General features: G+C 56.3%; 2 protein-coding genes across 4 annotated transcripts; both read right to left on the bottom strand.

Moving 5' to 3' along the window:
- Nucleotides 1-74: 74 nt before the first annotated feature.
- Nucleotides 75-11307, bottom strand: PAQR5 (progestin and adipoQ receptor family member 5). 3 transcript variants are annotated; one of them, XM_072933913.1, is made up of 8 exons: nucleotides 11206-11307; nucleotides 7857-8028; nucleotides 6926-7053; nucleotides 5744-5976; nucleotides 4442-4568; nucleotides 3330-3426; nucleotides 2432-2573; nucleotides 75-1511 (listed from the first exon to the last, which is right to left on the bottom strand). In XM_072933913.1, exons 2-8 carry the CDS (start codon nucleotides 7902-7904, stop codon nucleotides 1288-1290), a joined length of 999 nt encoding a protein of 332 aa, XP_072790014.1. In that variant the 5' UTR covers nucleotides 7905-8028; nucleotides 11206-11307; the 3' UTR covers nucleotides 75-1287. The 3 variants fall into 3 exon arrangements, with proteins under 3 accessions (XP_072790014.1, XP_072790015.1, XP_072790013.1); XM_072933914.1 differs by lacking the exon at nucleotides 11206-11307 and adding an exon at nucleotides 9255-9461 and having other exon boundaries at nucleotides 7866-8028; XM_072933912.1 differs by lacking the exon at nucleotides 11206-11307 and adding an exon at nucleotides 9255-9460.
- Nucleotides 11308-12581: 1274 nt separating this feature from the next.
- On the bottom strand, nucleotides 12582-22394 carry GLCE (glucuronic acid epimerase). Its single transcript, XM_030281713.4, has 5 exons — nucleotides 21812-22394; nucleotides 21237-21324; nucleotides 19090-19576; nucleotides 17431-17673; nucleotides 12582-16187 (listed from the first exon to the last, which is right to left on the bottom strand). Exons 3-5 carry the CDS (start codon nucleotides 19562-19564, stop codon nucleotides 15163-15165), a joined length of 1743 nt encoding a protein of 580 aa, XP_030137573.4. The 5' UTR covers nucleotides 19565-19576; nucleotides 21237-21324; nucleotides 21812-22394; the 3' UTR covers nucleotides 12582-15162.
- Nucleotides 22395-22538: the final 144 nt, after the last annotated feature.

Below are 22538 nucleotides of genomic sequence, written 5' to 3'. Positions count from 1 at the left end.
CGGATTCCTCCCCGGTCACAGCAGCTCCCAAAGGAAATAAACTCTGGAATGATCAGCAGTGATCTCCAAAGGAATTTGTTTTCCCAGGAATATTTTTATTATCAAGAAGATTAAAATCAGTGATTTATATTAATTTAATTAAACCGTTGGAAAAACAATTCCAGTGCTTATAAATATCCCGAAAATCTCGGTCAGCGTTCCCAAGGATTGATTTATTCCCTGTTTAACCCGTTCATCCCAGATTTTATTGTGAAATCCCAAATTCCAGCAGCTCCCAAAGTGCAGCAGTCAGACCTCGGCAAAGGCAATTAAAGGAAATTTATGGAAGACCCGTGAGATTATCCAGGAAAATATTCCCAAAGAATGAAGTGTGTGCTGTGTTCCCGCAGGGAAATCCAAGAGGAAAACCTGGATCCTGGAAAAGCCTGGAGCTCCAGGCTCTTCCTGCAAAATCCAGGGGCAGCAGGGAAGGAAAACAAGGGACAACAGAGGGAAACTCCTGGGAATTCTTTAAAATTCCAGGGCGCTTTTAAACCTTGAGCTGTCCCAAATCCTGCTTTTCTCCTGGCATATCCCAAAAATTCCAAACCTTTTCCTAAAGGATCCCGAATCCTGGGGGGGTTGGGGCATGGAGCTCTCCTGTCTCCCACTCCCAGTCCTGGGATCCATCCTGGGAATAGCCAGGACAGGATGGAATTCCTTAATTCCATCCCCTGCTCCGTGGAAACTCGGAATTCCCACGGCAATGAACTTCTCAGGATTTCCAGGAATGAGACCCTGGAAGAGCTTCCCTGTGGGAAGATCCCATTGGAGCTCTCCTGGAATCCCTTTTCCCAGATAAAAGAGGGAAAACAGTGGGAATTAAACGGGAGGGAAACTCCAGTCCCTCCAGCCCACCTTTCCAGGCACTTGGGCTGAGCTAGGGCTTGGAATTCCAAAGGAATGCCACATCCAAGGGGAAAACAGGAATCAGGGAGTTCTTGGCTTCACCAGGAATCTGCCAGCTGGCGATGCCAACATTCCCTGGATTTCTCCCCAGGGCAGACCTGAGGGATCCCGGATTCTTTGGGAAGCAGGAGTGCTTCCCTCCCTTTTCAGGGATCAAATCCCGATGATTTGACGCTTTCCCTGTGGATAACAGCCGGATGGGAAGCGTTTCCCAGCCCATCCGTGGATAAAACCGGCGCAGTTGGGAAATTCCCAAAGAAACATTTCCAGGCGATCCAATTCCCCCGTGGACACCTCTGGAACGGGACTGCTCCCAGAAATCCGAGGCAATCCCGGATTCTAGTGGGATTTTTCCCGGGAAGGGGGCTCGGGGCGGAGGCTGCGGAAGCAGACCCCGAGGATGGCCAGGCTGGCGGCCGCTCCCATTCCCAGGGATCCGAAGGTTTCCAGGGAAGAGGGAAGTGGGAGGTGGCCACGCCGCTCCGCCATGTCCACGGAGACGGCTTCCAGCTGGAAAAGCGTTCCCAGGATCCCGCAGATGTGGAAAACCTGGTGGCTGTGCCCTGCGACAGAAAACTCCGGGAATTCCATGGAAATTCCATGGAAATCCCATGGGTGTTCAGCTGGGCCAGGTGGATTCCACGTTCCCAGAAAGCTCCGGGGGCTTGGAGCGCTCTGGGATAGTGGGAAGTGTCCCTGCCCATCCAAACATCCCGGAATTCCAGGATTCCAGGACTGATTCCCACTCAGCCCACTTCACATGGCATCCATGGAATATTTATCCCACAAATTCCTGATTCCTGGGGTTTTATCATCCTATGAATTCCTACTCCCAATTCCCAGGGTTTTAACCTCGTGCTTCCTATTCCCAATGTCTCTGGCTCCGAGGGGTTTATTCCTGGGATCTATGGGGTTTATTCCTGGGATCTATGGGGTTTATTCCTGGCATTCCCTGGGGTCATTCCTGGGATCCCATGGGGTTATTCCTAGCATTCCCCTGGGATCATTCACGGGATTCCCAGGGCTTATTCCCAGCATTCCCTGGGTTCATTCCCTGGATTCCCTAGGGTGCATTCTGTGGATTCTCTGGGGTTCATGCCCAGCATTCCCTGGGTTTGTTCCCTGGATTCTTTGGGGTTCATTCCCTGGATTTCCTGGGCTTCATTCACTGGATCTGCTGGGGTTCATTCCCTGCATTCCCAGGGTTTATTCCCTGGATTCATTCCCTGCATTCCCTGGGGTTTGTTCCCTGGATTCCCTGGATTCATTCTCTGGATTCCCTGGGGTTCATTCCCGCCATTCCCGGGATTCATTTCGTGAGTTCATTCCCGGCATTCCCGGGGTTCATTCCCTGGATTCCCGGGGTTCATTCCCGGCACTCCCGGGGTTCATTCCCGGCATTCCCAGGGTTCATTCCCGGCATTCCCGGGGTTCATTCCCGGCATTCCCGGGGTTCATTCCCGGCATTCCCAGCCGCGCTCACCGATGAAGTCGAAGCTCCCCGGCGCCAGGCGCTCGGGCAGGCGGGAGGTGAAGCTCAGGAAGGTCAGGAGGGCGCAGAGGCTGTGCCGGGAATGCAGCGGGAGCGACCCTTCGGAGCAGCTCCCGGCCGCGCTCCGGAACAGCTGCCGGCAAAAACGGGAGTGATCCATCCATCGGTGCATCCATGGATCCTTCAGTCTGTCCATCATCCATCATCCATCCATCATCCATCCATCATCCATCCATCCATCATCCATCATCCATCCATCCATCCATCCATCATCCATCCATCCATCCATCCATCCATCCATCCATCATCCATCCATCCATCCATCCATCCATCCATCATCCATCATCCATCCATCCATCCATCCATCCATCATCCATCCATCCATCCATCATCCATCATCCATCCATCCATCCATCCATCCATCCATCCATCAATGCATCCATGAATCCTTTAATCCATCCATCCATGAATCCATCCATGAATCCATCCATGAATCCATCCATGAATCCATCCATGAATCCATCCATGAATCCATCCATGAATCCATCCATCCATGGATCCATGGATCCATCCATCCCATCCCATCCCATCCATGGATCCATCCATCCATCCCAAGGAGCCATTCCCAGCTCCCCACAGCCATCGCCTCCACTCCTGCCTCCCCAAATTCCCACCCTGCTCCAGCTGAATCCCTGGAAAAGGCCCCTCCCTGCTTCCCAAGGTAGGAATTTTCCAGCCCTTTGAAGTGGGAGGAATCCGCCGGAAAAAATATCCCGGAGCCTTTTCCTGCCGGAGTTTGTTTGCCTTTCAAACCCCAACTGGGGCTGCTTTCCCAAAGAATTCCAGGCTGAGGCCGCTGAAACTTCCCGGGATTTTGTGGGATACGCACCCTGTAGAAAACTGGGATGCTGTCGAAAAGGTAGGGATAGACGAAGGCCAGAGTTCGGAAAGCTTTGCTCAGGCTGGGCCGCTCCGCCTCCAGAAACCTGGGAAACGCCGGGAATTCCATGTGGGATACACCGGGAATTCCACGTGGGATACACCGGGAAACACCGGGAATTCCACGTGGGATACACCGGGAAACACCGGGAATTCCACATGGGATACACTGGGAAACACCGGGAATTCCATGTGGGAAACACCGGGAAACACCGGGAATTCCACATGGGATACACAGGGAATTCTACATGGGATACACCAGGAAACACCGGGAATTCCACATGGGATACACCGGGAAACACCGGGAATTCCACGTGGGATACACCGGGAATTCCACGTAGGATACACCAGGAATTCCACATGGGATACACAGGGAATTCCACGTGGGATACATCAGGAATTCCACGTGGGATACACAGGGAAACACCGGGAATTCCACGTGGGATACACCAGGATTTCCACGTGGGATACACCGGGAATTCCACGTGGGATACACCGGGAAACAATGGGAATTCCACATGGGATACACCAGAAATTCCACATAGGAAACACCAGGAATTCCACATGGGATACACGGGGAAAAAATGGGAATCCCACATGGGATATACAGGGAATTCCACATGGGATATACAGGGAAACACTGGGAATTCCACATCGGATACACAGGGAATCCCACATGGGATATACAGGGAATTCCACATGGGAAACACTGGGAATTCCACATGGGATACACAGGGAATTCCACATGGGATACATCAGGAATTCCACATGGGAAACACCAGGAATTCCACATGGGACACACAGGGAATTCCACAGCTTCCCTGGGAATCTGGGATAGCAGACCTGAATCATCTCCAATTTCCCTCCCCACCCAAACCATTCCAGGATTCCACAAATCCCCTTTGGAACTTCCCGAAAACTGAAACTCCTCCCGTTATTCCGCGTTTTCCTCATCGAATCCTCCCCATTCCCAAGGGAAAAATTCCCTCTTTCCCCTTCCCCACCTCCCGCTGGCCCAAGGCGGGAGCAGAGCCCCGATCCCGAATTCCCGCCGGATCCCACCTGGAATAGCAGGCCAGGCCGGTGCTGAGCGCGGAGTTGAGCACGGCCACGGGAACGTAGAACTCATGGAATGTGCTCCCGACCCATTCCAGCGGGAAGGCGTAGGCGGAATAGGCCAGCGCCGAGCCTGAGGCACAGCGGGGCCGTCAGCTCCCAATCCTGGAATTCCCTGGAATTCCCCTGCCATTCCCCAAATCCCATCAATCCCTCATGATCTCCAAACCCCACAGATCCTCCCAGAACCCCCAAACCCGCCCACAACCCCAAAAACCCCACAGACCCCCTGGAATTCCCAAACCCCACAGACCCCCATAATCCCACAAACCCCACAAACTCCCCTGGCATTCCCAAACCCCACAGACCCCCTGGAATTCCCAAACCCCACAAACCCCCCTGGCATTCCCAAACCCCACAAACCCCTCTGTCATTCCCAAACCCCAGAGACCCCCATAATCCCCAAATCCCACATACCCCTTGGAACTCTCCAAATCCCACAAACCACCCAAAATTCCCCAAACCCCACAAACCCCCCTGAACTTCCAAACCCCACAAATCCCTATAATCCCACAAACCCCACAAACCCCTGGAATCCCCAAACCCCCCTGGCATCCCCAAACCCCAGAGACCCCCCATAATCCCCAAATCCCTCATAGCCCTTGGAACTCTCCAAATCCCACAAACCCCACAAAATTCCCCAAACCCCCACAAACCCTGCTGGCATTCCCAAACCCCACAACCCCCCCTGGCATTCCCAAACCCCACAAACCCCCTGGCATTCCCAAACCCCCCTGGCATTCCCAAACCCCACAAACCCCCCAGCACTCACAAACCCCCCCGGCATTCCCAAACCCCACAGATTCCACTGGCATCCCCAAAACCCCACAACCCACCCTGGCATTCCCAAACCCCACAAACCCCCTATAATCCCCAAACCCCACAAAGCCCCCTGGCATCCCTAAACCCCACAAATACCCTATAACCCCATAATCCCCAAACCCCCCTGGCATTCCCAAACCCCACAGACCCCCATAATCCCACAAACCCCACAAAGCCCCCTGTCATTCCCAAACCCCACAAACCCCCCATAATCCCCAAAACCCCCTGGCACTCCCAAACCCCACAGAACCCCCTGGCATTCCCAAACCCCACAAACCTCCCTGGCATTCCCAAACCCCACAAACCCCCCTGGAATCCCCAAACCCCCCTGGCATTCCCAAACCCCCCAAACCCCCCTGGCACTCCCAAACCCCACAAATCCCCTATAACCCCACAAACCCCCTGTACCCCGTACCCCGCACAGACCCAGGCCGTAGAGGCTGAGCGCGGCGTAGTCGCAGCAGAAGGCGCGGTGCCGGCCGTGCCCGCCCATGGCGCCCAGCGCGTGCGCCGCGCTCGAGGCCAGCGGGTACAGGGCGCACGTGCCCAGGTACGCCAGGAACGGCCCCGACGACGGCCCCGATGTCCCCGATGGCCCCGATGGCCCCGATGATGCCCCCGGCTCCCGCAGCCGCGCCACCAGCAGCCACAGCAGGTACCTGCCGGAGACCCAGTGTGCCCAGGGGTGCCCAGGTGTGCCCAGGTGTGCCCAGGTGTGACCCGGTGTGCCCAGGGGAGCCCAGGTGTGACCCCATGTGCCCAGGGGAGCCCAGGTGTGTTCAGGGGTGTTCAGGTGTGCCCAGGTGTGTGCCCGGGTGTGTTCAGGTGTGACCCGGTGTGCCCAGGTGTGTGCCCAGTTGTGACCCAGTGTGTGCCCAGGGGAGCCCAGGGGAGCCCAGGTGTGTTCAGGTATGCCCAGGTGTGACCAGAGCTGTTCAGATGTGTCCAGGTGTGCCCAGGTGTGCCCAGGTGTGCCCAGGGGAGCCCAGGGGTGTTCAGGTGTGCCCAGGTGTGTGACCAGGTGTGTGCCCGGGTGTGCCCGATGTGCCCAGGTGTCTGACCAGGTGTGCCCAGGGGTGTTCAGGTGTGCCCAGGTGTGTGCCCAATGGTGTTCAGATGTGTTCAGGTGTGTTCAGGTGTGTGCCCATGTGTGCCCAGGGGTGTTCAGGTGTGTGCCCAGGTGTGTGCCCGGGTGTGACCCGGTGTGCCCAGGTGCGTGCACAGGTGTGCCCAGGTGTGTTCAGGTGTGTGCCCAGGGGTGTTCAGGTGTGCCCAGATGTGTGATCAGGTGTGTGACCAGGTGTGACCCGGTGTGCCCAGGGGTGTTCAGGTGTGTTCAAGGGAGCCCAGGTGTGCCCAGGTGTGCCCAGCAGAGTCCAGGTGTGCCCAGGTGTTTATGGCACCCCCAGGTGTGACCAGGTGTGCCCAGGTGTGTGCCCAGGTATGTTCAGGGGAGCCCAGGGGTGCCCAGGTGTGTTCAGCTGTGCCCAGGTGTGCCCAGGTGTGCCCAGGTGTTGATGGCACCCCCAGGTGTGCCCAGGTGTGCCCAGGTGTTGATGGCACCCCCAGCTGTGCCCAGCTGTGCCCAGCTGTGCCGCGGGCCCTCACCCGGCGGGCAGCAGGTGTGTCCAGACGTTGAGGGTCTCGTTGTTCATCCCGAAGAGGCTGCGCAGGCACTCGCGGGCTGAGCTCCGGGGCGGGCGGTACCCGGAGAGAATTCCCGGCTCCCGGTAACTCTGGGAACGGGGATAATGGGGACGGGAATCACGGGAATGGGAATCATGGGAATGGGAACCACAGGAACAGGGATGGGAATCATGGGAATGAGAATAATGGGAATGGGAATCATGGGAATGGGAATCATGGGAATGGGAATCACGGGAATGGGAACGGGGATAATGAGAATGGGAATCATGGTGATGGGAATTGTGGGAATGGGAATCACGGGAACGGGGATGGGAATCATGGGAATGAGAATAATGGGAATGGGAATCATGGGAATGGGGACGGGAATCATGGGAATGGGAATAATGGGAATGGGAATCATGGGAATGGGGACGGGAATCACGGGAATGGGAACAGGGATAAAGGGGACGGGAATCACGGGAATGGGAACGGGGATAATGGGAATGGGAATCAAGGGAATGGGAATAACAGGAACAGGGATGGGAATCATGGTGATAGGAATTGTGGGAATGGGAATCACGGGAATGGGGATGGGAATTGTGGGAATAATGGGGATGGGAATAATGGGAACAGGAACAGGAATGGAGATGGGAACAGGAATGGGAATAGAGATGGGAATGGGAAATGGGAAATGGGAAATGGGAAATGGGAAATGGGAAATGGGAAATGGGGATGGGGATGGGGATGGAAATGGGAAATGGGAAATGGGGATGGGGATGGAACTGGGACATGGGGATGGATAAGGAGCATCCCCAGAATTCCGGAGTCAGGACACAGAATTCCTGCCACTGTTCCCGTGTGCCAGACCCCGAATCCCGCTGATGCCCGGGATCAGGGATGGAATCCCGCTGACCTCGGGCACCTGGTGGGCGCGGAGCAGCCGGGCCCCGGCGCTCGGCATGGCCGCTCCGGATCCCGGGAATCTCCAGCTCAGCTTCCCTCGGGATGGCGCCTCAGAGCCTCAAAGCCGGCTGCATCCCGCGGGAACGGCGCCGCTCCCACCGCGATCCCAGGATCAGGACGGCCTGGGGGGATCAGAATTCCCGGGATGTGGCACGGGGTCCCATCCCAAATCCCAAATCCCAAATCCCAAATCCCAAATCCCAAATCCCAAATGGAATTGCATCCCAGTGGGATGGGGAGCGCCCATCCCCTGAGGGGTGCTGGGATCCCAAGGGAGCAGCGGGAAAAGGCCGATCCCACTTCCCAGAGGGACAGGAATTCCAACAGATCCAGAGGGATGTGGGATCACCTCGGGATCCCTGGATGCAGGAAGGTCCCTCGGGAAGCGGGTGGGACACGGGATCCCAGCTGGATCCCCTTTCCCATTCCCATGGAATATCGTGGCTGGATCCCCTTTCCCATTCCCATGGAATATCCCTGCTGGATCCCCTTTCCCATTCCCATGGAATATCCCGGCTGGATCCCCTTTCCCATTCCCATGGAATATCCCGGCTGGATCCCCTTTCCCGCTCCCATGGAATATCCCGGCTGGATCCCCTTTCCCATTCCCATGGGATATCCCGGCTGGATCCCCTTTCCCATTCCCATGGAATATCCCGGCTGGATCCCCTTTCCCATTCCCATGGAATATCCCGGCTGGATCCCCTTTCCCATTCCCATGGAATATCCCGGCTGGATCCCCTTTCCCGCTCCCATGGAATATCCCGGCTGGATCCCCTTTCCCATTCCCATGGAATATCCCGGCTGGATCCCCTTTCCCATTCCCATGGAATATCCCGGCTCCAGCTCTTACCCGATCCTGACCTCGGCAGCGCCGCTCCCGCTCTGGGAAATCAAAGGAAAAATCCACAATCCACAAAGGAAAAGCGGGAAGGGAGCTCCTGGATCCAGGGGGATCCAAGGTTCCAGATTCCCGGGATCCTGAGGGATCCAGAGGGATTCCAGAGGATTCCGGAGCTCTGCAGCACCCTGGGCTGCCGTTCCAGCTGCTCCAACCATCCCAAATTCCCGGCGGGATCCGGCCCTTGGATGTGCCACAGGGCCATTCCCAAAGAACCCCTCTGCCAGCCCCTGGAATTCCCTGGATTCATTCCCAAAGAACCCCTCTGCCAGCCCCTGGAATTCCCTGGATTCATTCCCAAAGAACCCCTCTCCCAGCCCCTGGAATTCCCTGGATTCATTCCCAAAGAACCCCTCTCCCAGCCCCTGGAATTCCCTGGATTCATTCCCAAAGAACCCCTCTCCCAGCCCCTGGAATTCCCTGGATTCACTCCCATCCCAGCCCTACCTCTGCCAGCTCCGGTGTGAGGCAGCTCCAGGAAAAACCCCGGAACGCCGGGAATGGCCGGAGAGGGAGGGAAAAATTAATGAGGCAGGAGAGCAACGAACCAACAAAACCCAACTGGAAACGCCTCCGGTTAAAGATTAGACGGGAATCGGGAGTTGGGAATGGGGAATGGGGAATGGGGAATGGGGAATGGGGAATGGGAAATGGGGAATGGGGGAATGGGGAATGGGGAATGGGGAATGGGGAATGGGGAATTGGGAATTTAAGGGTCCTTCCGACCTGGAATTCTGGGATTCTCAGAGGGAGAAGGAATGAGCCCTTCCAGAGGCTTGGGCTTTTCCAGAGGCTCCTCCCAGGTGCAGGATCCCGCTGTGCACAGAGCCCCTGGATGGGATCCCTGAGCTGGGAGCACCTGGATCCATCCCAGCCCAGCCATTCCCGGGGCAGGGATCCCTTCCCTGTTCCAAATTCCCTGTTCCTTGTTCCCTATTCCCTGTTCCAAATTCCCTGTTCCTTGTTCCCTATTCCCTGTTCCTTGTTCCCTATTCCCTGTTCCCCATTCCCAGTTCCCAATTCCCAATTCCCGATTCCCAGTTCCCTGTCCCTGCTCCCTATTCCCTGTCCCTATTCCCCATTCCCTTTTCCCTGTTCCCATTCCCTGTTCCCAGTGGGAAGCAGGAGGAGGCTCCAGGCCGGGCCTCAGGCAGGAATTTGTGGTTTGGGAGCGCAGTGAGGGCACTGAGTCAGCGGGGCCGGGCCGGGCCGGGCCGGGCCTGCCTCCTCCTCCTCCTCCTCCTCCTCCTCCTCCTCCTCCTCCTCCTGGCACCGGTGTCCCTACCTGTCCCCACCTGTCCCCTGTCCTGCTGCCAGGAGCTCGGCCCTGTCACCTTGTCACCGTCCTCTGCCCATGGCACAGATCCCATGGCACCTTCCCTTTTTCCTTTCCTTTCCTTTCCTTTCCTTTCCTTTCCTTTCCTTTCCTTTCCTTTCCTTTCCTTTCCTTTCCTTTCCTTTCCTTTCCTTTCCTTTCCTTTCCTTTCCTTTCCTTTCCTTTCCTTTCCTTTCCTTTCCTTTCCTTTCCTTTCCTTTCCTTCCCTTCCCTTCCCTTCCCTTCCCTTCCCTTCCCTTCCCTTCCCTTCCCTTCCCTTCCCTTCCCTTCCCTTCCCTTCCCTTCCCTTCCCTTCCCTTCCCTTCCCTTCCCTTCCCTTCCCTTCCCTTCCCTTCCCTTCCCTTCCCTTCCCTTCCCTTCCCTTCCCTTCCCTTCCCTTCCCTTCCCTATGGAATTCCCTTCCCTATGGAATGCCGTTCCCTATGGAATGTCCCTCCCCCTGGCACGGCTCTCCCTGGCACATCCCTCGCTCCGTGCCAGCTCCAGCGGCGCTTTTCCAGGGGCCGGGAACATTCGGGAATTCCCGAGCAGCCCTGGACGCGTTTCCAGCGGCACCGGGAGAGCAGGAGCGGCGCTGGAAAACTCCGGGAGCGGCGCTGGAAAACTCCGGGAGCGGCGCTTGGAAAACTCCGGGAGCGGCGCTGGAAAACTCCGGGAGCGGCGCTGGAAAACTCCGGGAGCGCTCCCGGCGGGACAAGGGCGGCTTTGTGGGAGTTGTTGTTGTTGTTGCCGCTGGAATTCGCCGGGATCCGCCGGGATCCGCCGCTTTTCCACGCCAGAAACTCGCCGCTCCCACCCGAGTTTCCCTCGGGATTGGGGGATCCCAGACCCCATCCCGCTCCCGAGGGAAACTTCCCGGGAATTCCCGATCCCCCCGCGCCGGGAGCGGCGGGAGGGCCGGGAATGCTCCCGCTGCTCCGGCACTTCTGCCATTCCCATTCCCATTCCCATTCCCATTCCCATTCCCATTCCCACTCCCTTAATCCCGACCTTTTGGGAGCCGAGCCTCGGGATCAGCGGGAAAAACCGGGAATGCGGAGAGGGGGAAAAGCCGGGACTTACTGCGCCTCTGGATGCGGCGTTTTCCAGCGCTGCCTCCAAATCCCGGGATTTCTCAGCCGGGAACAAACTCTGCCCACATGGAACTGCGGGCTCGGCTTTTCCAGAGGCACGATCCCGCCGGGAAACGCCCACAGCGATGATCCCAGAGCCGGTAATTCCCAGGTTTTGGGAGGAAGGGAGGGAATGAACCCTGGCTCGTCCAAGGAACAAAAAAATAAATAAAAAATTCCCAGATCAACCCGGAAATCAGCGCGGCCAAACGCGGCCGGGATCGGATCCAGCGGCGAGGAAGTGGAAAAAAAAGCAGGAAAAAATATCAAAATCCCAACCCCGCCGCGCATCCGCGCCTCTGGAAAACTCCCGGAGCTCCTCCCGAGAATTCCAGCCCTGCCGCGGCTGCTCATTCCCAGATTATTCCCACAAATCCCAGCCCGGAGAGTTTCCCGTTCTGCTTCCCAAAAATCCGCTGCTTTTCCCGCAGTGTTCCGCTGGGAACGGCTTTCCCCAATTTCAGAGAGTGGGATGGGGAGGGATGGAGCGGGCTGGGTTTATTATTATTATTATTATTATTATTATTATTATTATTATTAATTATTATCCCTTAGTTAGTCAGGAATTGGGAGCAGCGGAGCCAGGCAGGGCTGGTGGATTCCCAGCTCTATCCCACAGGAAAATCCTGGGAATTCCTGGGAATTAACCCCGTCCTGCTGGCACTGGGACAGGGCTTTTCCCTGTTTTTTCCCTGGATACGCCCTCCCAGGGCTCTGGAATTCCGTTCCCACCTTCAGGGATGCTCCGAGGCTCTTTTCAATCCCAGCGTGCCGAGGAATGGGAAGCACTCGGGAAAATCCCGGAATATTTTGGGCAGGATGAGCAGGGACACCTTTCCCTATGGACATTCCCAGGATCCAGGGGCAGCCACAGCTTCTCTGGGAATTCCAGCCCAGCCGGGAATTCCTTCCCAGGATCCATCCAAATCTCCACTTTTCCAGCCATTTCCTGTGTGCTGCTCCTCCATCCCTGATCCCAATCCTTCTCCAGCTCTCCCTGGATTCCTGGAAGGGGCTCTGGGATTCCCTGGAGCAGCATTTCCCCATTCCCAACACCTGGGATATTTTCAGTGACCGTTCCATTAAAATCCTCGTTTAAGGAATCCCAAAACCTCCAAAGGTTTACCAGGAATAATTCCCAGCAGGAATCCACCACCAAACCACTGATTAACAGGAAAAATCTTCATTTTCCCACTTTTCCAGGAAAAAACCTCCTTAAAACCACGACACCTCAAAGCCACCACAGGGAAAAAAAAAAACAAACTTGGAAAACATTTGGAAAGTAAAATACTTGGAAAATCCCCAAATAACGGAGACATCCCAAGGTTTTTTTCCTTAAGATAAAAAAATTTATTTCCCACTCTTAGAAAGCTTTCCAAGCATTCCCAATGTCCCATAGAAACGTAGGAGAACCTCTTCCCGCCAAAAAATTCCGGAGGGGCGGAATACAAAACTATCCTGTGCACATTGTGCTTAAAGGAGCGCCCTGCCCGGAGCATCCTGTAAACAAATTATTGCATATTTTCCATCGGGATCCTCGGGAAAATCCCGGAAAATCCAACGAAATCCCAGCCAAGCCACGCCCGGGGAGGAGGAGAACGGGAATGAGCGGATTCCAGGGAATGCGGGATCCCAGGGAATGCGGAATCCCAGGGAATTCCGGATCCCAGGGAATTCCAGATCCCAGGGAATGCGGGATTCCAGGGAATGCCGGATCCCAGGGAGGGTTGTGCTTGTGTTGTTGGGGTGGGGGAGCCACGGAGAGGGGATCCCATGGGAAGAGCCAATGGATCTGCGGGTGAAAATCTGGGATGGAAGCTGATCCTGGTCCCAAAGATCTCTGGGAGTTTGAAGATGGGAAAATGAACAAAGAAATCCTAAACCGGAATGAATTCCAAGAAGTTTCGGGGATCGGCTCCACGGCCAAGGGCCCTCTTCCAGTGCACAAATGGAATTTAAGGAATACCAGCAATTCCCCCTGGATTTACAGCCTCTGGTGATGGAAGGACAACCTTGGAATGCTCCACCCCAAACTTCCAGCGGTGTCCATGGAGAAAGGATCCCATGGGAAGGGCCAATGGATCTCCAGAGGAAAATCTGGGATGGAAGCTGATCTTGGGAGCTTGAAGATGGAAAAATGAACCAAAATATCCCAAACTGGAATGAATTCCATGAAGTTTTGGGCGCTGCTGGCGTGGTCAAGGATCCTCTTCCAAGGTAATTTAAGGAATTTAAGGAATATCAGGAATATCCCCATGGATTCTCCATAGATTTACAGCCTCTGGGGATTCCTGGAAGCTCCACCTGCCTAAGGCCACCGGAAGGTGACGGAAGGAGAAGCTGTGGGACAGGAGGGACAACCTTGGAACACCCATCCCGCGCTTCCCGAGCGGGAAAATCTGCCGCACTCCAACCCCACCGGCGGCACCAATTCCCAAAAAACCCAACCAAGAGGAATTCCGGCCTCTGTAAGGCACCAAAACCACCCTGGAGCAGCACCCAAGGAGCTCTCCGGGTTTTCCAGCTGGGAAAACGATGGAAGGAACACGCCGGGGGAGGACGGAGCGGATTTTTGGGAAGGGATCCCAGGTTTGGGGTGGGTTTGTGTCCGTTGCGTTTCCATGGGCTTGGAAAAAATTCCCCTCTGCTACCTTTGGTATTGGAATTTCTCCTCCGCCGTCCACCGGATGGATGGATCCGACCGGAGCGCGCGGATTAAAGCCGGGAAAAAGTCACTGCGGGATCGGTGAGAAATGAAGGAAAAGCCTCAAGAAATGAAAGCAATGGAAAGATGGAGATGGGTGTTGTCCTTGTGCCCAGGATTTTGGGATTGGGATCAGCCCCACCATGGAACGGGAGCAGTGGGAATTTCCAAAGTCCATCCGGGAGTTTGCATCACGCAGCCGGTGGGATCATGGAATCGTGGAATGGTTTGGTGGGAAGGACCTTAAAGCTCATCCCATTCCACAGGGACCTTCCACTGTCCCAGGCTGCTCCAAGCTGGCCTTGGACATTCCAGGGATCCAGAGGCAGCCACAGCTTCTCTGGGAATTCCAGCCCAGGGAGAGCTGGAAAAACCTCTGGGATGGAATTGTTGAAATGCCGGATGGGCTGGAGCAGGGGAAAAATGAAAATTCCCGAATTCTTGAACTTCCTGAGGAACTCCGGACGAGCTCCATGTCCCGCTCAGCAATTCCCAAAAATGCCCCCAGTGCTCTGAGGAACCTCTCAGATGGAATTCCAAAATCCCACGGAAAACATGGAGCTACAGGAAAAGGGATCCCAGCTCCGAGGGAATTCTGGTGATCGGGAAAGGGGATCCCAGCTCCGAGGGAATTCCAGTCACTGGGATAAGGATCCCAGCTCCCAGGGAGTTCTGCTGACTGGGATAAGGGATCCCAGCTCCGAGGGGACACCGGTGCTGGTGGCCTGGGGCTGTGTGCTCCAGGCTCCCAGTTGTGCTTCCATAACGCCGGGCACGTGTTTTCCATGAAAAAACCCTCCAGCTCCAGGATCTCCAGGCAGAGAAGCTGCCGAAAAATTCCAACTGGGGATTTTTCGTCCCGAAAAAGCGAATCCCTAGGGAAACCCCCCCTCCCCCCTCACCGCTTTAAAGCCACGCTTCGCTCTCCCAGGCTCCGAGCGATTCCCGTGCTCGGCGCTCATCCCGCGGGAGCCGCTCCAACACCACGGACACAAAATCCCACTTCCAGAGGCGCTGGATGCGCCCTCCGGGCAGCCACCACGCCCCACGAGACTTCTATGGCTTCTGCAAAGGTTTCCCTCGGGAGAGGAAACGCCAATCCCAACAAAACCCCAACGTCGGCGCCGGAGAGCGTCCCGATCCCAAGCTTTCCCGGGAGCAGTTTTAAGGCCCGTGTTTTTGGGAAGGGCGGGCGGGAGGAGCTCAGTTGTGCTTGGCCCGCCCTCCCCGCAGGTAGCTCTTCCACCTCTTGACGAACTCCTTGAAGACGGGCGCGTCGTCGACGGAGCCCAGCAGCTGCAGCTGGTTGATGTGGGTGGTGTGGTAGTCCCAGCGCGCCAGGTTGGGCGCCGTGCCCAGCATGAAGTGCCGCAGGTCGTAGATGGTGCCGGAGCCGGTGTCGAAGAGCGGCAGCATGGCCTTGAGCGACTCCATGCCGCGCTCGTAGAGCAGCCGCGCCTCCTTGCCCAGCTTCTCCCCCGCCGTCTCCTTCAGGTCGTAGAGGCCGATCAGGGCGTACATGAAGCCGTTGAGCACGAAGGAGCTGGGCGTGGTGGGGTACTCCTCGTACCAGTCGTGCCGGTTCATGAACACCGCCTTGACCCCGCGCTGCTCCGCCGGCAGCTTGAAGGGCGCCGTGGCCCGCAGCGCCGCGCCCAGGAACGCCGGATCCTTGGTCAGCTGGTAGGCCCTGACCAGCGTGGACATGGCCTGGCCTTGCGCCATGGCCGAGTACCAGCCCGGATCCAAGGATTTGAAGCCTTCTCCCAACTTCCTGGTGACCATGATGGGCCAACCGCCGCGCTCGTCCTGGTTGCGCAGCAGCCAGCGGCTGGCGGCGAAGAAGGCGGCCATGTGGGCGGTGGCCGAGATGGTGACGTTGTCCAGGAGGCCGCGGCCTTTGGCCACCAAGCGCAGCACCCGCTTGGGCATGATCTTGGTCTGCTTCACCGCCTTGGTGTTGGAGAGCCCCACGCCCTTGCGCAGGTCCGTCAGCAGGTCCCGGGTCAGCGTGCTCCAGCTGCCGCGCGCGCCGATGCCGTAGAAGATGTCCCGGTCCCGCAGGGCGATGAGCTGCGTGCTGGACACGTAGTGCACGGTGAAGAGCTGGTTCCTCTCCGTGGTCTCCAGCACCACGGACACGCTGCCGTTGCTCAGCAGCTTCAGGTCGAAGGAGATGATGAAATCCCGGCCGTTGTTCAGCTCCAGGGAGACGCCCTCGGAGCTTTCTGCGAAAAAAGCAAAGCCTGGGAAAAGGCCGGCTCGGCACGGGAGGATTCGCCTCTCCCAAGGGTTGGGGAGGATTCCAGAGGCCATCCCCGCTCCCGAGGGATTCCAAAGCTTTTAGAGCAGCCCTTCAATAATTCAGCGTTTCTGGGCTGTTTCACATGATTGGACTGGGAATGGAGGATTGGGAATGGAAGGGATGGGGAATGAACGATGGGGAATGAAAGGACTGGGAATGAAGGATGGGGAATGGAGGATTGGGAATGAAAAGGATGGGGAATGAAGGACTGGGAATGAAGGACTGGGAATGCAGGACTGGGAATGAAAAATTGAGAATGAAAAGGATGGGGAATGAAGGACTGGGAATGAAAACTATGGGAATGAAAACTATGGGAATGAAAACTATGGGAATGGAGGATTGGGAATGAAAAGGATGGGAAATGAAGGACTGGGAATGAACGATTGGGAATGAAGGACTGGGAATGAAAAGATGGGGAAGGAAGGATATGGAATGAAAAGGATGAGGAATGAAGGACTGGGAATGAAAAATTGGGAATGAAGGATTGGGAATTAAAAGGATGGGGAATGGAGGATTTGGAATGAAAAGGATGGGGAATGGAGGATTGGGAATCAAAAGGATGGGAAATTAAGGACTGGGAATGCAGGACTGGGAATGAAAAATTGAGAATGAAAAGGATGGGGAATGAAGGACTGGGAATGAAAACGATGGGAAATGAAGGACTGGGAATGAAGGATATGGAATGAAAAGAATGAGGAATGAAGGACTGGGAATGCAGGACTGGGAATGAAAAATTGGGAATGAAAAGGATGGGAAATTAAGGACTGGGAATGAAGGACTGGGAATGAAAAGGATGGGGAAGGAAGGACTGGGAATGAAGGACTGAGAAAGAAAGGATGGGAAATGGAAAGGATGGGATATGGAGAATTGGGAATGAAGGATTGGGAATGAAAGGACTGGGAAGGAAGGATTGGTAAGGAAAAGGATGGGGAAGAAAAAGGACAGAGAATGAAAAGGATGAAGAGTGAAGAGGACAGGAAATGAAGCATAGGGAACAAAAAGGATTGGGAACGAAGGACTGGGAATTAAAAGGGTGGGGAACAAAGGACTGGCAATGAATACTTGGGAATGAAAAAGATTGGGAACGAAGGATTAGGAACAAAGGCCAAACAAAACCCCAGCCCCCAACAACTCCCATTCCCTTCTCCGGAATTCCCGCCACCCACCTGGGCAGGAGAACTGCTTGACTCCGGTGAGCCGGGACTTGTCCCAGACGGTGGTGAGGGAGCAGCCCTTGGGCACTGTCCACTCCCCGTTCCCGTTCCCGTTCCCGTCTCCCGCTGTCTCGTACACCTCCACATGCGGCGGCTTCTCCGTCAGGTTCTTGCTGTAGTGGCTCAGCCCGTACTGGGCGATCTGGATGGGGTAGAAGTAGCCCTGAGGGCCCCACTGCGTGGAGAGAGGAACTCCTGCCCGGAAAAAAACACGGATAGAAGTGTTGGAATGAGGGGAAAACTCCTCCTCTGCGCCCCAGAATTCCGGGAGCGCCATCAATGCGGTTGGAGGTTGGAGGGAAATCCTGGGGAAGGAGGGGTTGGGTCTTTTCCCACTAAAATCTGGAATTCTGTGGGTTTAGCTGGCAGAGGAATCCCTGGCATGGTCTCCGCAACTTTTATGGAATTGTGGGATGGGCTGGGTGCAAGGGAACCTCTTCCCATTCCAGCCCTTCCAAGGGTTGGGATACTTCCACCATCCCAGAGTGCTCCAAGCTGGTCTTGGACATTCCCAGGATCCATTGGCAGCCCCAGCATCTCTGGGAATTCCAGCCCAGCCAGAACTCCTTCCCAAAATCCCATCTATCCCTGCCCCGCAGCACTGGGAGCCATTCCCTGTGTCCCGTCCCTCCCATCTTTGATGATCCCAAGGCTGGAGGTGCCACCACAAAACCCCATTCCCACATTCCCACCAGGACATCCAGCTCGCTCTGCACTTCCAGCACATTTCAAGGACCATCCCACCCCCAGGAATCCCCAGGAATCTCCAGGATTCCCACATTCCCACCAGGACATCCAGGTCGCTCCACACTTCCAGGACATTTCTTGGAGCACTTCCAGGAGACTTTAAGGATCATCCCAACCCCGGGAATCCCCTGGATTCCCACCAGGACATCCAGGTCACTCCAGACTTCCAGCACATTTTAAGGAGCGCTTCCAGCACATTTCAAGGATCATCCCAACGCCAAAAATTCCCGGGAATACCCAGGATTCCCACCAGAACATCCAGGTCACTCAGCACTTCCAGCACGTTTTAAGGAGCACTTCCAGCAAGTTTCAAGGAAGAACCCCCAGGAATCCCCATCAGAACATCCAGCTCACTCTGCACTTCCAGCACATTTCAAGGACCATCCCACCCCCAGGAATCCCCAGGAATCTGCAGGATTCCCACATTCCCACCAGGACATCCAGGTCACTCTGCACTTCCAGCACATTTTAAGAAGCACTTCCAGCATGTTTCAAGGAAGAACCTCCAGGAATTCCCACCAGAACATCCAGGTCACTCTGCACTTCCAGGAGCCTTTAGGGACCATCCCAACCCTGGTAATTCCCAGGAATCCCCAGGATTCCCACCAGAACATCCAGGTCACTCTGCACTTCCAGCACATTTCCCAGAGTGCTTCCAGGATCCTTTAAGGCTCACCCCAACCCCGCTGAACCCCGCTGAACCCCGTTGAACCCCGTGAACCCCGCTGAACCCCATTGAACCCCGCTGAACCCCGCTGAACCCCGCTGAACCCCGTTGAACCCCATTGAACCCCGCTGAACCCCACTGAACCCCACTGAACCCCGCTGAACCCCGGGAACCCCGTTGAACCCCGCCATCCGCACCTTCCACGCCGCTGATGCACTTGACGCGGTCGCGCAGCTCGACGTTGTAGCCCTCGAAGGACATGAAGACGCCGTCGGGGCGGTATGGCGCGCGCTGCGCGTACACCTTGGAGTAGCTGTGGGAGAACTCGAAGCGCTCGCGGCCCTCGGCCTGGGCGATGCGCCCGTACACCTGGAAGTATTTCTCCAGCCAGCTGAAGGGCAGGAACACCTCCTGGCCCTCGCGCCGCCCCTTCACCGTCTGCTCCTCGTTGATGACGCAGTCGATCTCCTCGTACCTGGGCCCCGCCGCCATTCCCGCCGCCATTCCCGCCTTTCCCGGCGACGCCTCCTCGCCGTCGGGAATTCCGGCGGCGCTGCCGCGGCGCTCCGGAGCGGGCTGGGAGCAGCGGGCCCAGAGCAGCAGCGAGAGCAGAGCCAGGAGGGAGCAGAGCACCAGGAGAGCCTTGGAGCTGAGGCGGGCCAGGCAGCGCATGGTGCTGCATTCCTGGGGAAATGGGGGAAAACGGGGTTAGAACATGGAGTTGGGATTTCCCAGATGGGAATGGTGCTGCATTCCTGGGAAAAATAGGGAAAAATGGGGTCAGAACATGGATTTGGGATTTCCTGGATGGGAATGGCACTCATGGTGGAATATTCCTGGGAAAACCATGGAAAAATGGAATCAGAACATGGATTTGGGATTTCCCAGATGGGAATGATCAGAGTGGCAGGGCCAGGCAGCACATGGTGCTGCATTCCTGGGGGAAATAGGGAAAAATACGGAAAAACGGGGTCAGAGATGGAGTTGGGATGTTCTGGATGGGAATGGTCACGGTGGCAGGGCCAGGCAGCGCATGGTGCTGCATTCCTGGGGGAAAATAGGGAAAAATAGGGAAAAACAGGGTCAGAAGATGGAGTTGGGATGTTCTGGATGGGAATGGTGCTGCATTCCTGGAGGAAAATAGGGAAAAATAGGGAAAAACAGGGTCAGAAGATGGATTTGGGATGTTTTGGATGGGAATGGTGCTGCATTCCTGGGGAAAACATGGAAAAATGGGGTTAGAAGATGGAGTTGGGATGTTCTGGATGGGAATGGTGCCACATTCCTGGGGAAAAATAGGGAAAAATACGGAAAAACAGGGTCAGAACATGGAGCTGGGATGTTCTGGATGGCAATGGCGCTGCATTCCTGGGGAAAACATGGAAAAACAGGGTCAGAATATGGAGTTGGGATGTTCTAGATGGGAATGGTGCTGCATTCCTAGGGGACAATAGGGAAAAATAGGGAAAAACGGGGTCAGGAGATGGATTTGGGATGTTCTGGATGGGAATGGTGCTGCATTCCTAGGGGGAAATAGGGAAAAATACAGAAAAACGGGGTCAGAAGATGGATTTGGGATGTTCTGGATGGGAATGGTGCTGCATTCCTGGGGAAAACATGGAAAAATGGGGTCAGAACATGGATTTGGGATTTCCCAGATGGGAATGGTGCTGCACTCCTGGGAAAAATATGGAAAGACGGGATCAGAACATGGATTTGGGATGTTCTGGACGGGAATGGTCAGAGTGGCACAGCCAGGCAGCGCATGGTGCTGCATTTCTGGGGAAAAATACAGAAAAACGGGGTCAGAAGATGGATATGGGATGTTCTGGATGGGAATGGTCATGGTGGCAGGGCCAGGCAGCGCATGGGGCTGCATTCCTGGGAAAAATAGGGAAAAATGGGGAAAAACGGGGAAAAAAGGGGTCAGGGAAGGGATTTGGGATGTCCTGAATAGGAATGGTCAGCACATAGTCCTGCATTCCTGGGAAAAACATGGGAAAATGGGGAAATATGGGGTCAAGAGAGAGGGATTTGGGATGTTCTGGATGGGAATGGTCAGCAGTCCTGGGAAAAGCCAGGAAAAATGGGGCCAGGAAAGGGATTTCAGATTTCCTGGATGGGAATGGCACTCATGGTGGAATATTCCTGGGAAAAACACGGAAAAATGGGATCAGGACAAGGATTTGGGATTTCCCAGCTGGGAACGGCGCCCCTGTCCCAGGGTGAGTGGCAACATTCCCTGGAATTGGGGAAATGTGGGATCCAAGCTGGGAGAGGAACTCCAGGGATCCCAGCAGAGCCGGGAATAAACGGGAATGGGGAAAAGCAGCGCTGCTCTTACCTTAGGGAAAGGGAATTCTGGGAATCCTAACGCATCTCGAGCTTCCAGAGGCAAAAATCCCGGGATTTACGGATTCCTCTTGGGATTCCTGCAGGGAAAACCAGGAAAAATGGAGCTGGAGCAGCTCCAGATGGAGCTTTTCCTGGGAAATCCTGCTATTCCCAGGAAACTCCTCAGAATTCCAGGAAAATCCTGACATTCCCAGGGAAATCCTGGTATTCCCAGGAAACGCTTCAGAATTCCAGGAAAACCCTCAGGGGATCCCAGGAAATTCCAGATGCCGTATTCCCGAATCCCAGAGCCGGGATTCCAGCATTCCACATTCCCCCAGCCCATATCCCGCATTCCCGCACATTCCCAGCCCACATTCCCGCATTCCCAAATAATTCCCAGCGCTCCCATTCCCTCATTCCAGGCTCCGGCAGCAGCCCCGAGACGCTCCGAGCACGCCCGGCCGCCGGCTAATCGCGCTGCCCCGTGTCCCCCCGCGCCGCCATGATTCCCAGCAATGCCGTTATCCCCGCCGTTCCCGTTATCCCGGGAATTCCCGGGAATTCCGGCCCCGCTCCCTTTACCCGGGGCCTGGCGGGCGGCGGAACCACCCGCGCGGGGCAGCGGGGGGAGCACGGAGGGGCGCGCGGCGGGGCTCCGCCCTCGCGCGCCGCGGCCAATGGGAGCGCGCGGCGGGGGCGGGCGCCGACCAATAGGAGAGCGCGGCGCGGCGGTGCCGCCGCCATAACGGCGCCGGGTAGGGCGGGGCGGGAAGGAGGAGGCGCCGCCGCCGCCGCCACCACCACCGCCACCCCGGGGCGGCTCCGGGAGCGCTGCGGGCGCCGCTCGCACCCGCGGGGGGCCCCGGCAGCGCCGCAGGCCCCGCTGGCCCCGGCGCGGCCTCCGGTGGTACCGGGGGGGGAGCGGCGGGGGCGGCCCCGCCCCGTCTTCCCGCGAGAGCGGCGGCGGCCAATCAGAAGCGCGCGATTAAGGGGCGGGGCTTGAGGGCGGTGCGCGGTGTTGATTGGCTGGCGGGGGCCACGCCCACAGCGCGGTCACGTGGCAGGGCCGCGTGGGGCGGGAGCCGCCGGTTCTGGTGGCGCCAATTAACGGAGTTAATGAATAATTAATTATTAATAATTAATGAGTAATTGATGGATAACCGATGGATAATCGATGGATAATGGATGGGAGGAACCGGGAGAGCGGCGGGGCTGGGGGAGCGGCTGCACCAGGGGAGGTTTGGGAATGTTGGGATCATTCCCGCCTGGAAAATTCCCACCTGAGAAATTCCCACCTGGAAAAAGCTCC

The sequence above is a fragment of the Taeniopygia guttata genome, chromosome 10 (genome assembly GCF_048771995.1).
Source record: "Taeniopygia guttata chromosome 10, bTaeGut7.mat, whole genome shotgun sequence".
NCBI lineage: Eukaryota > Metazoa > Chordata > Aves > Passeriformes > Estrildidae > Taeniopygia > Taeniopygia guttata.
Note: the sequence above shows the minus strand (reverse complement) of the source record. Positions and strands in the feature narration are given on the sequence as shown.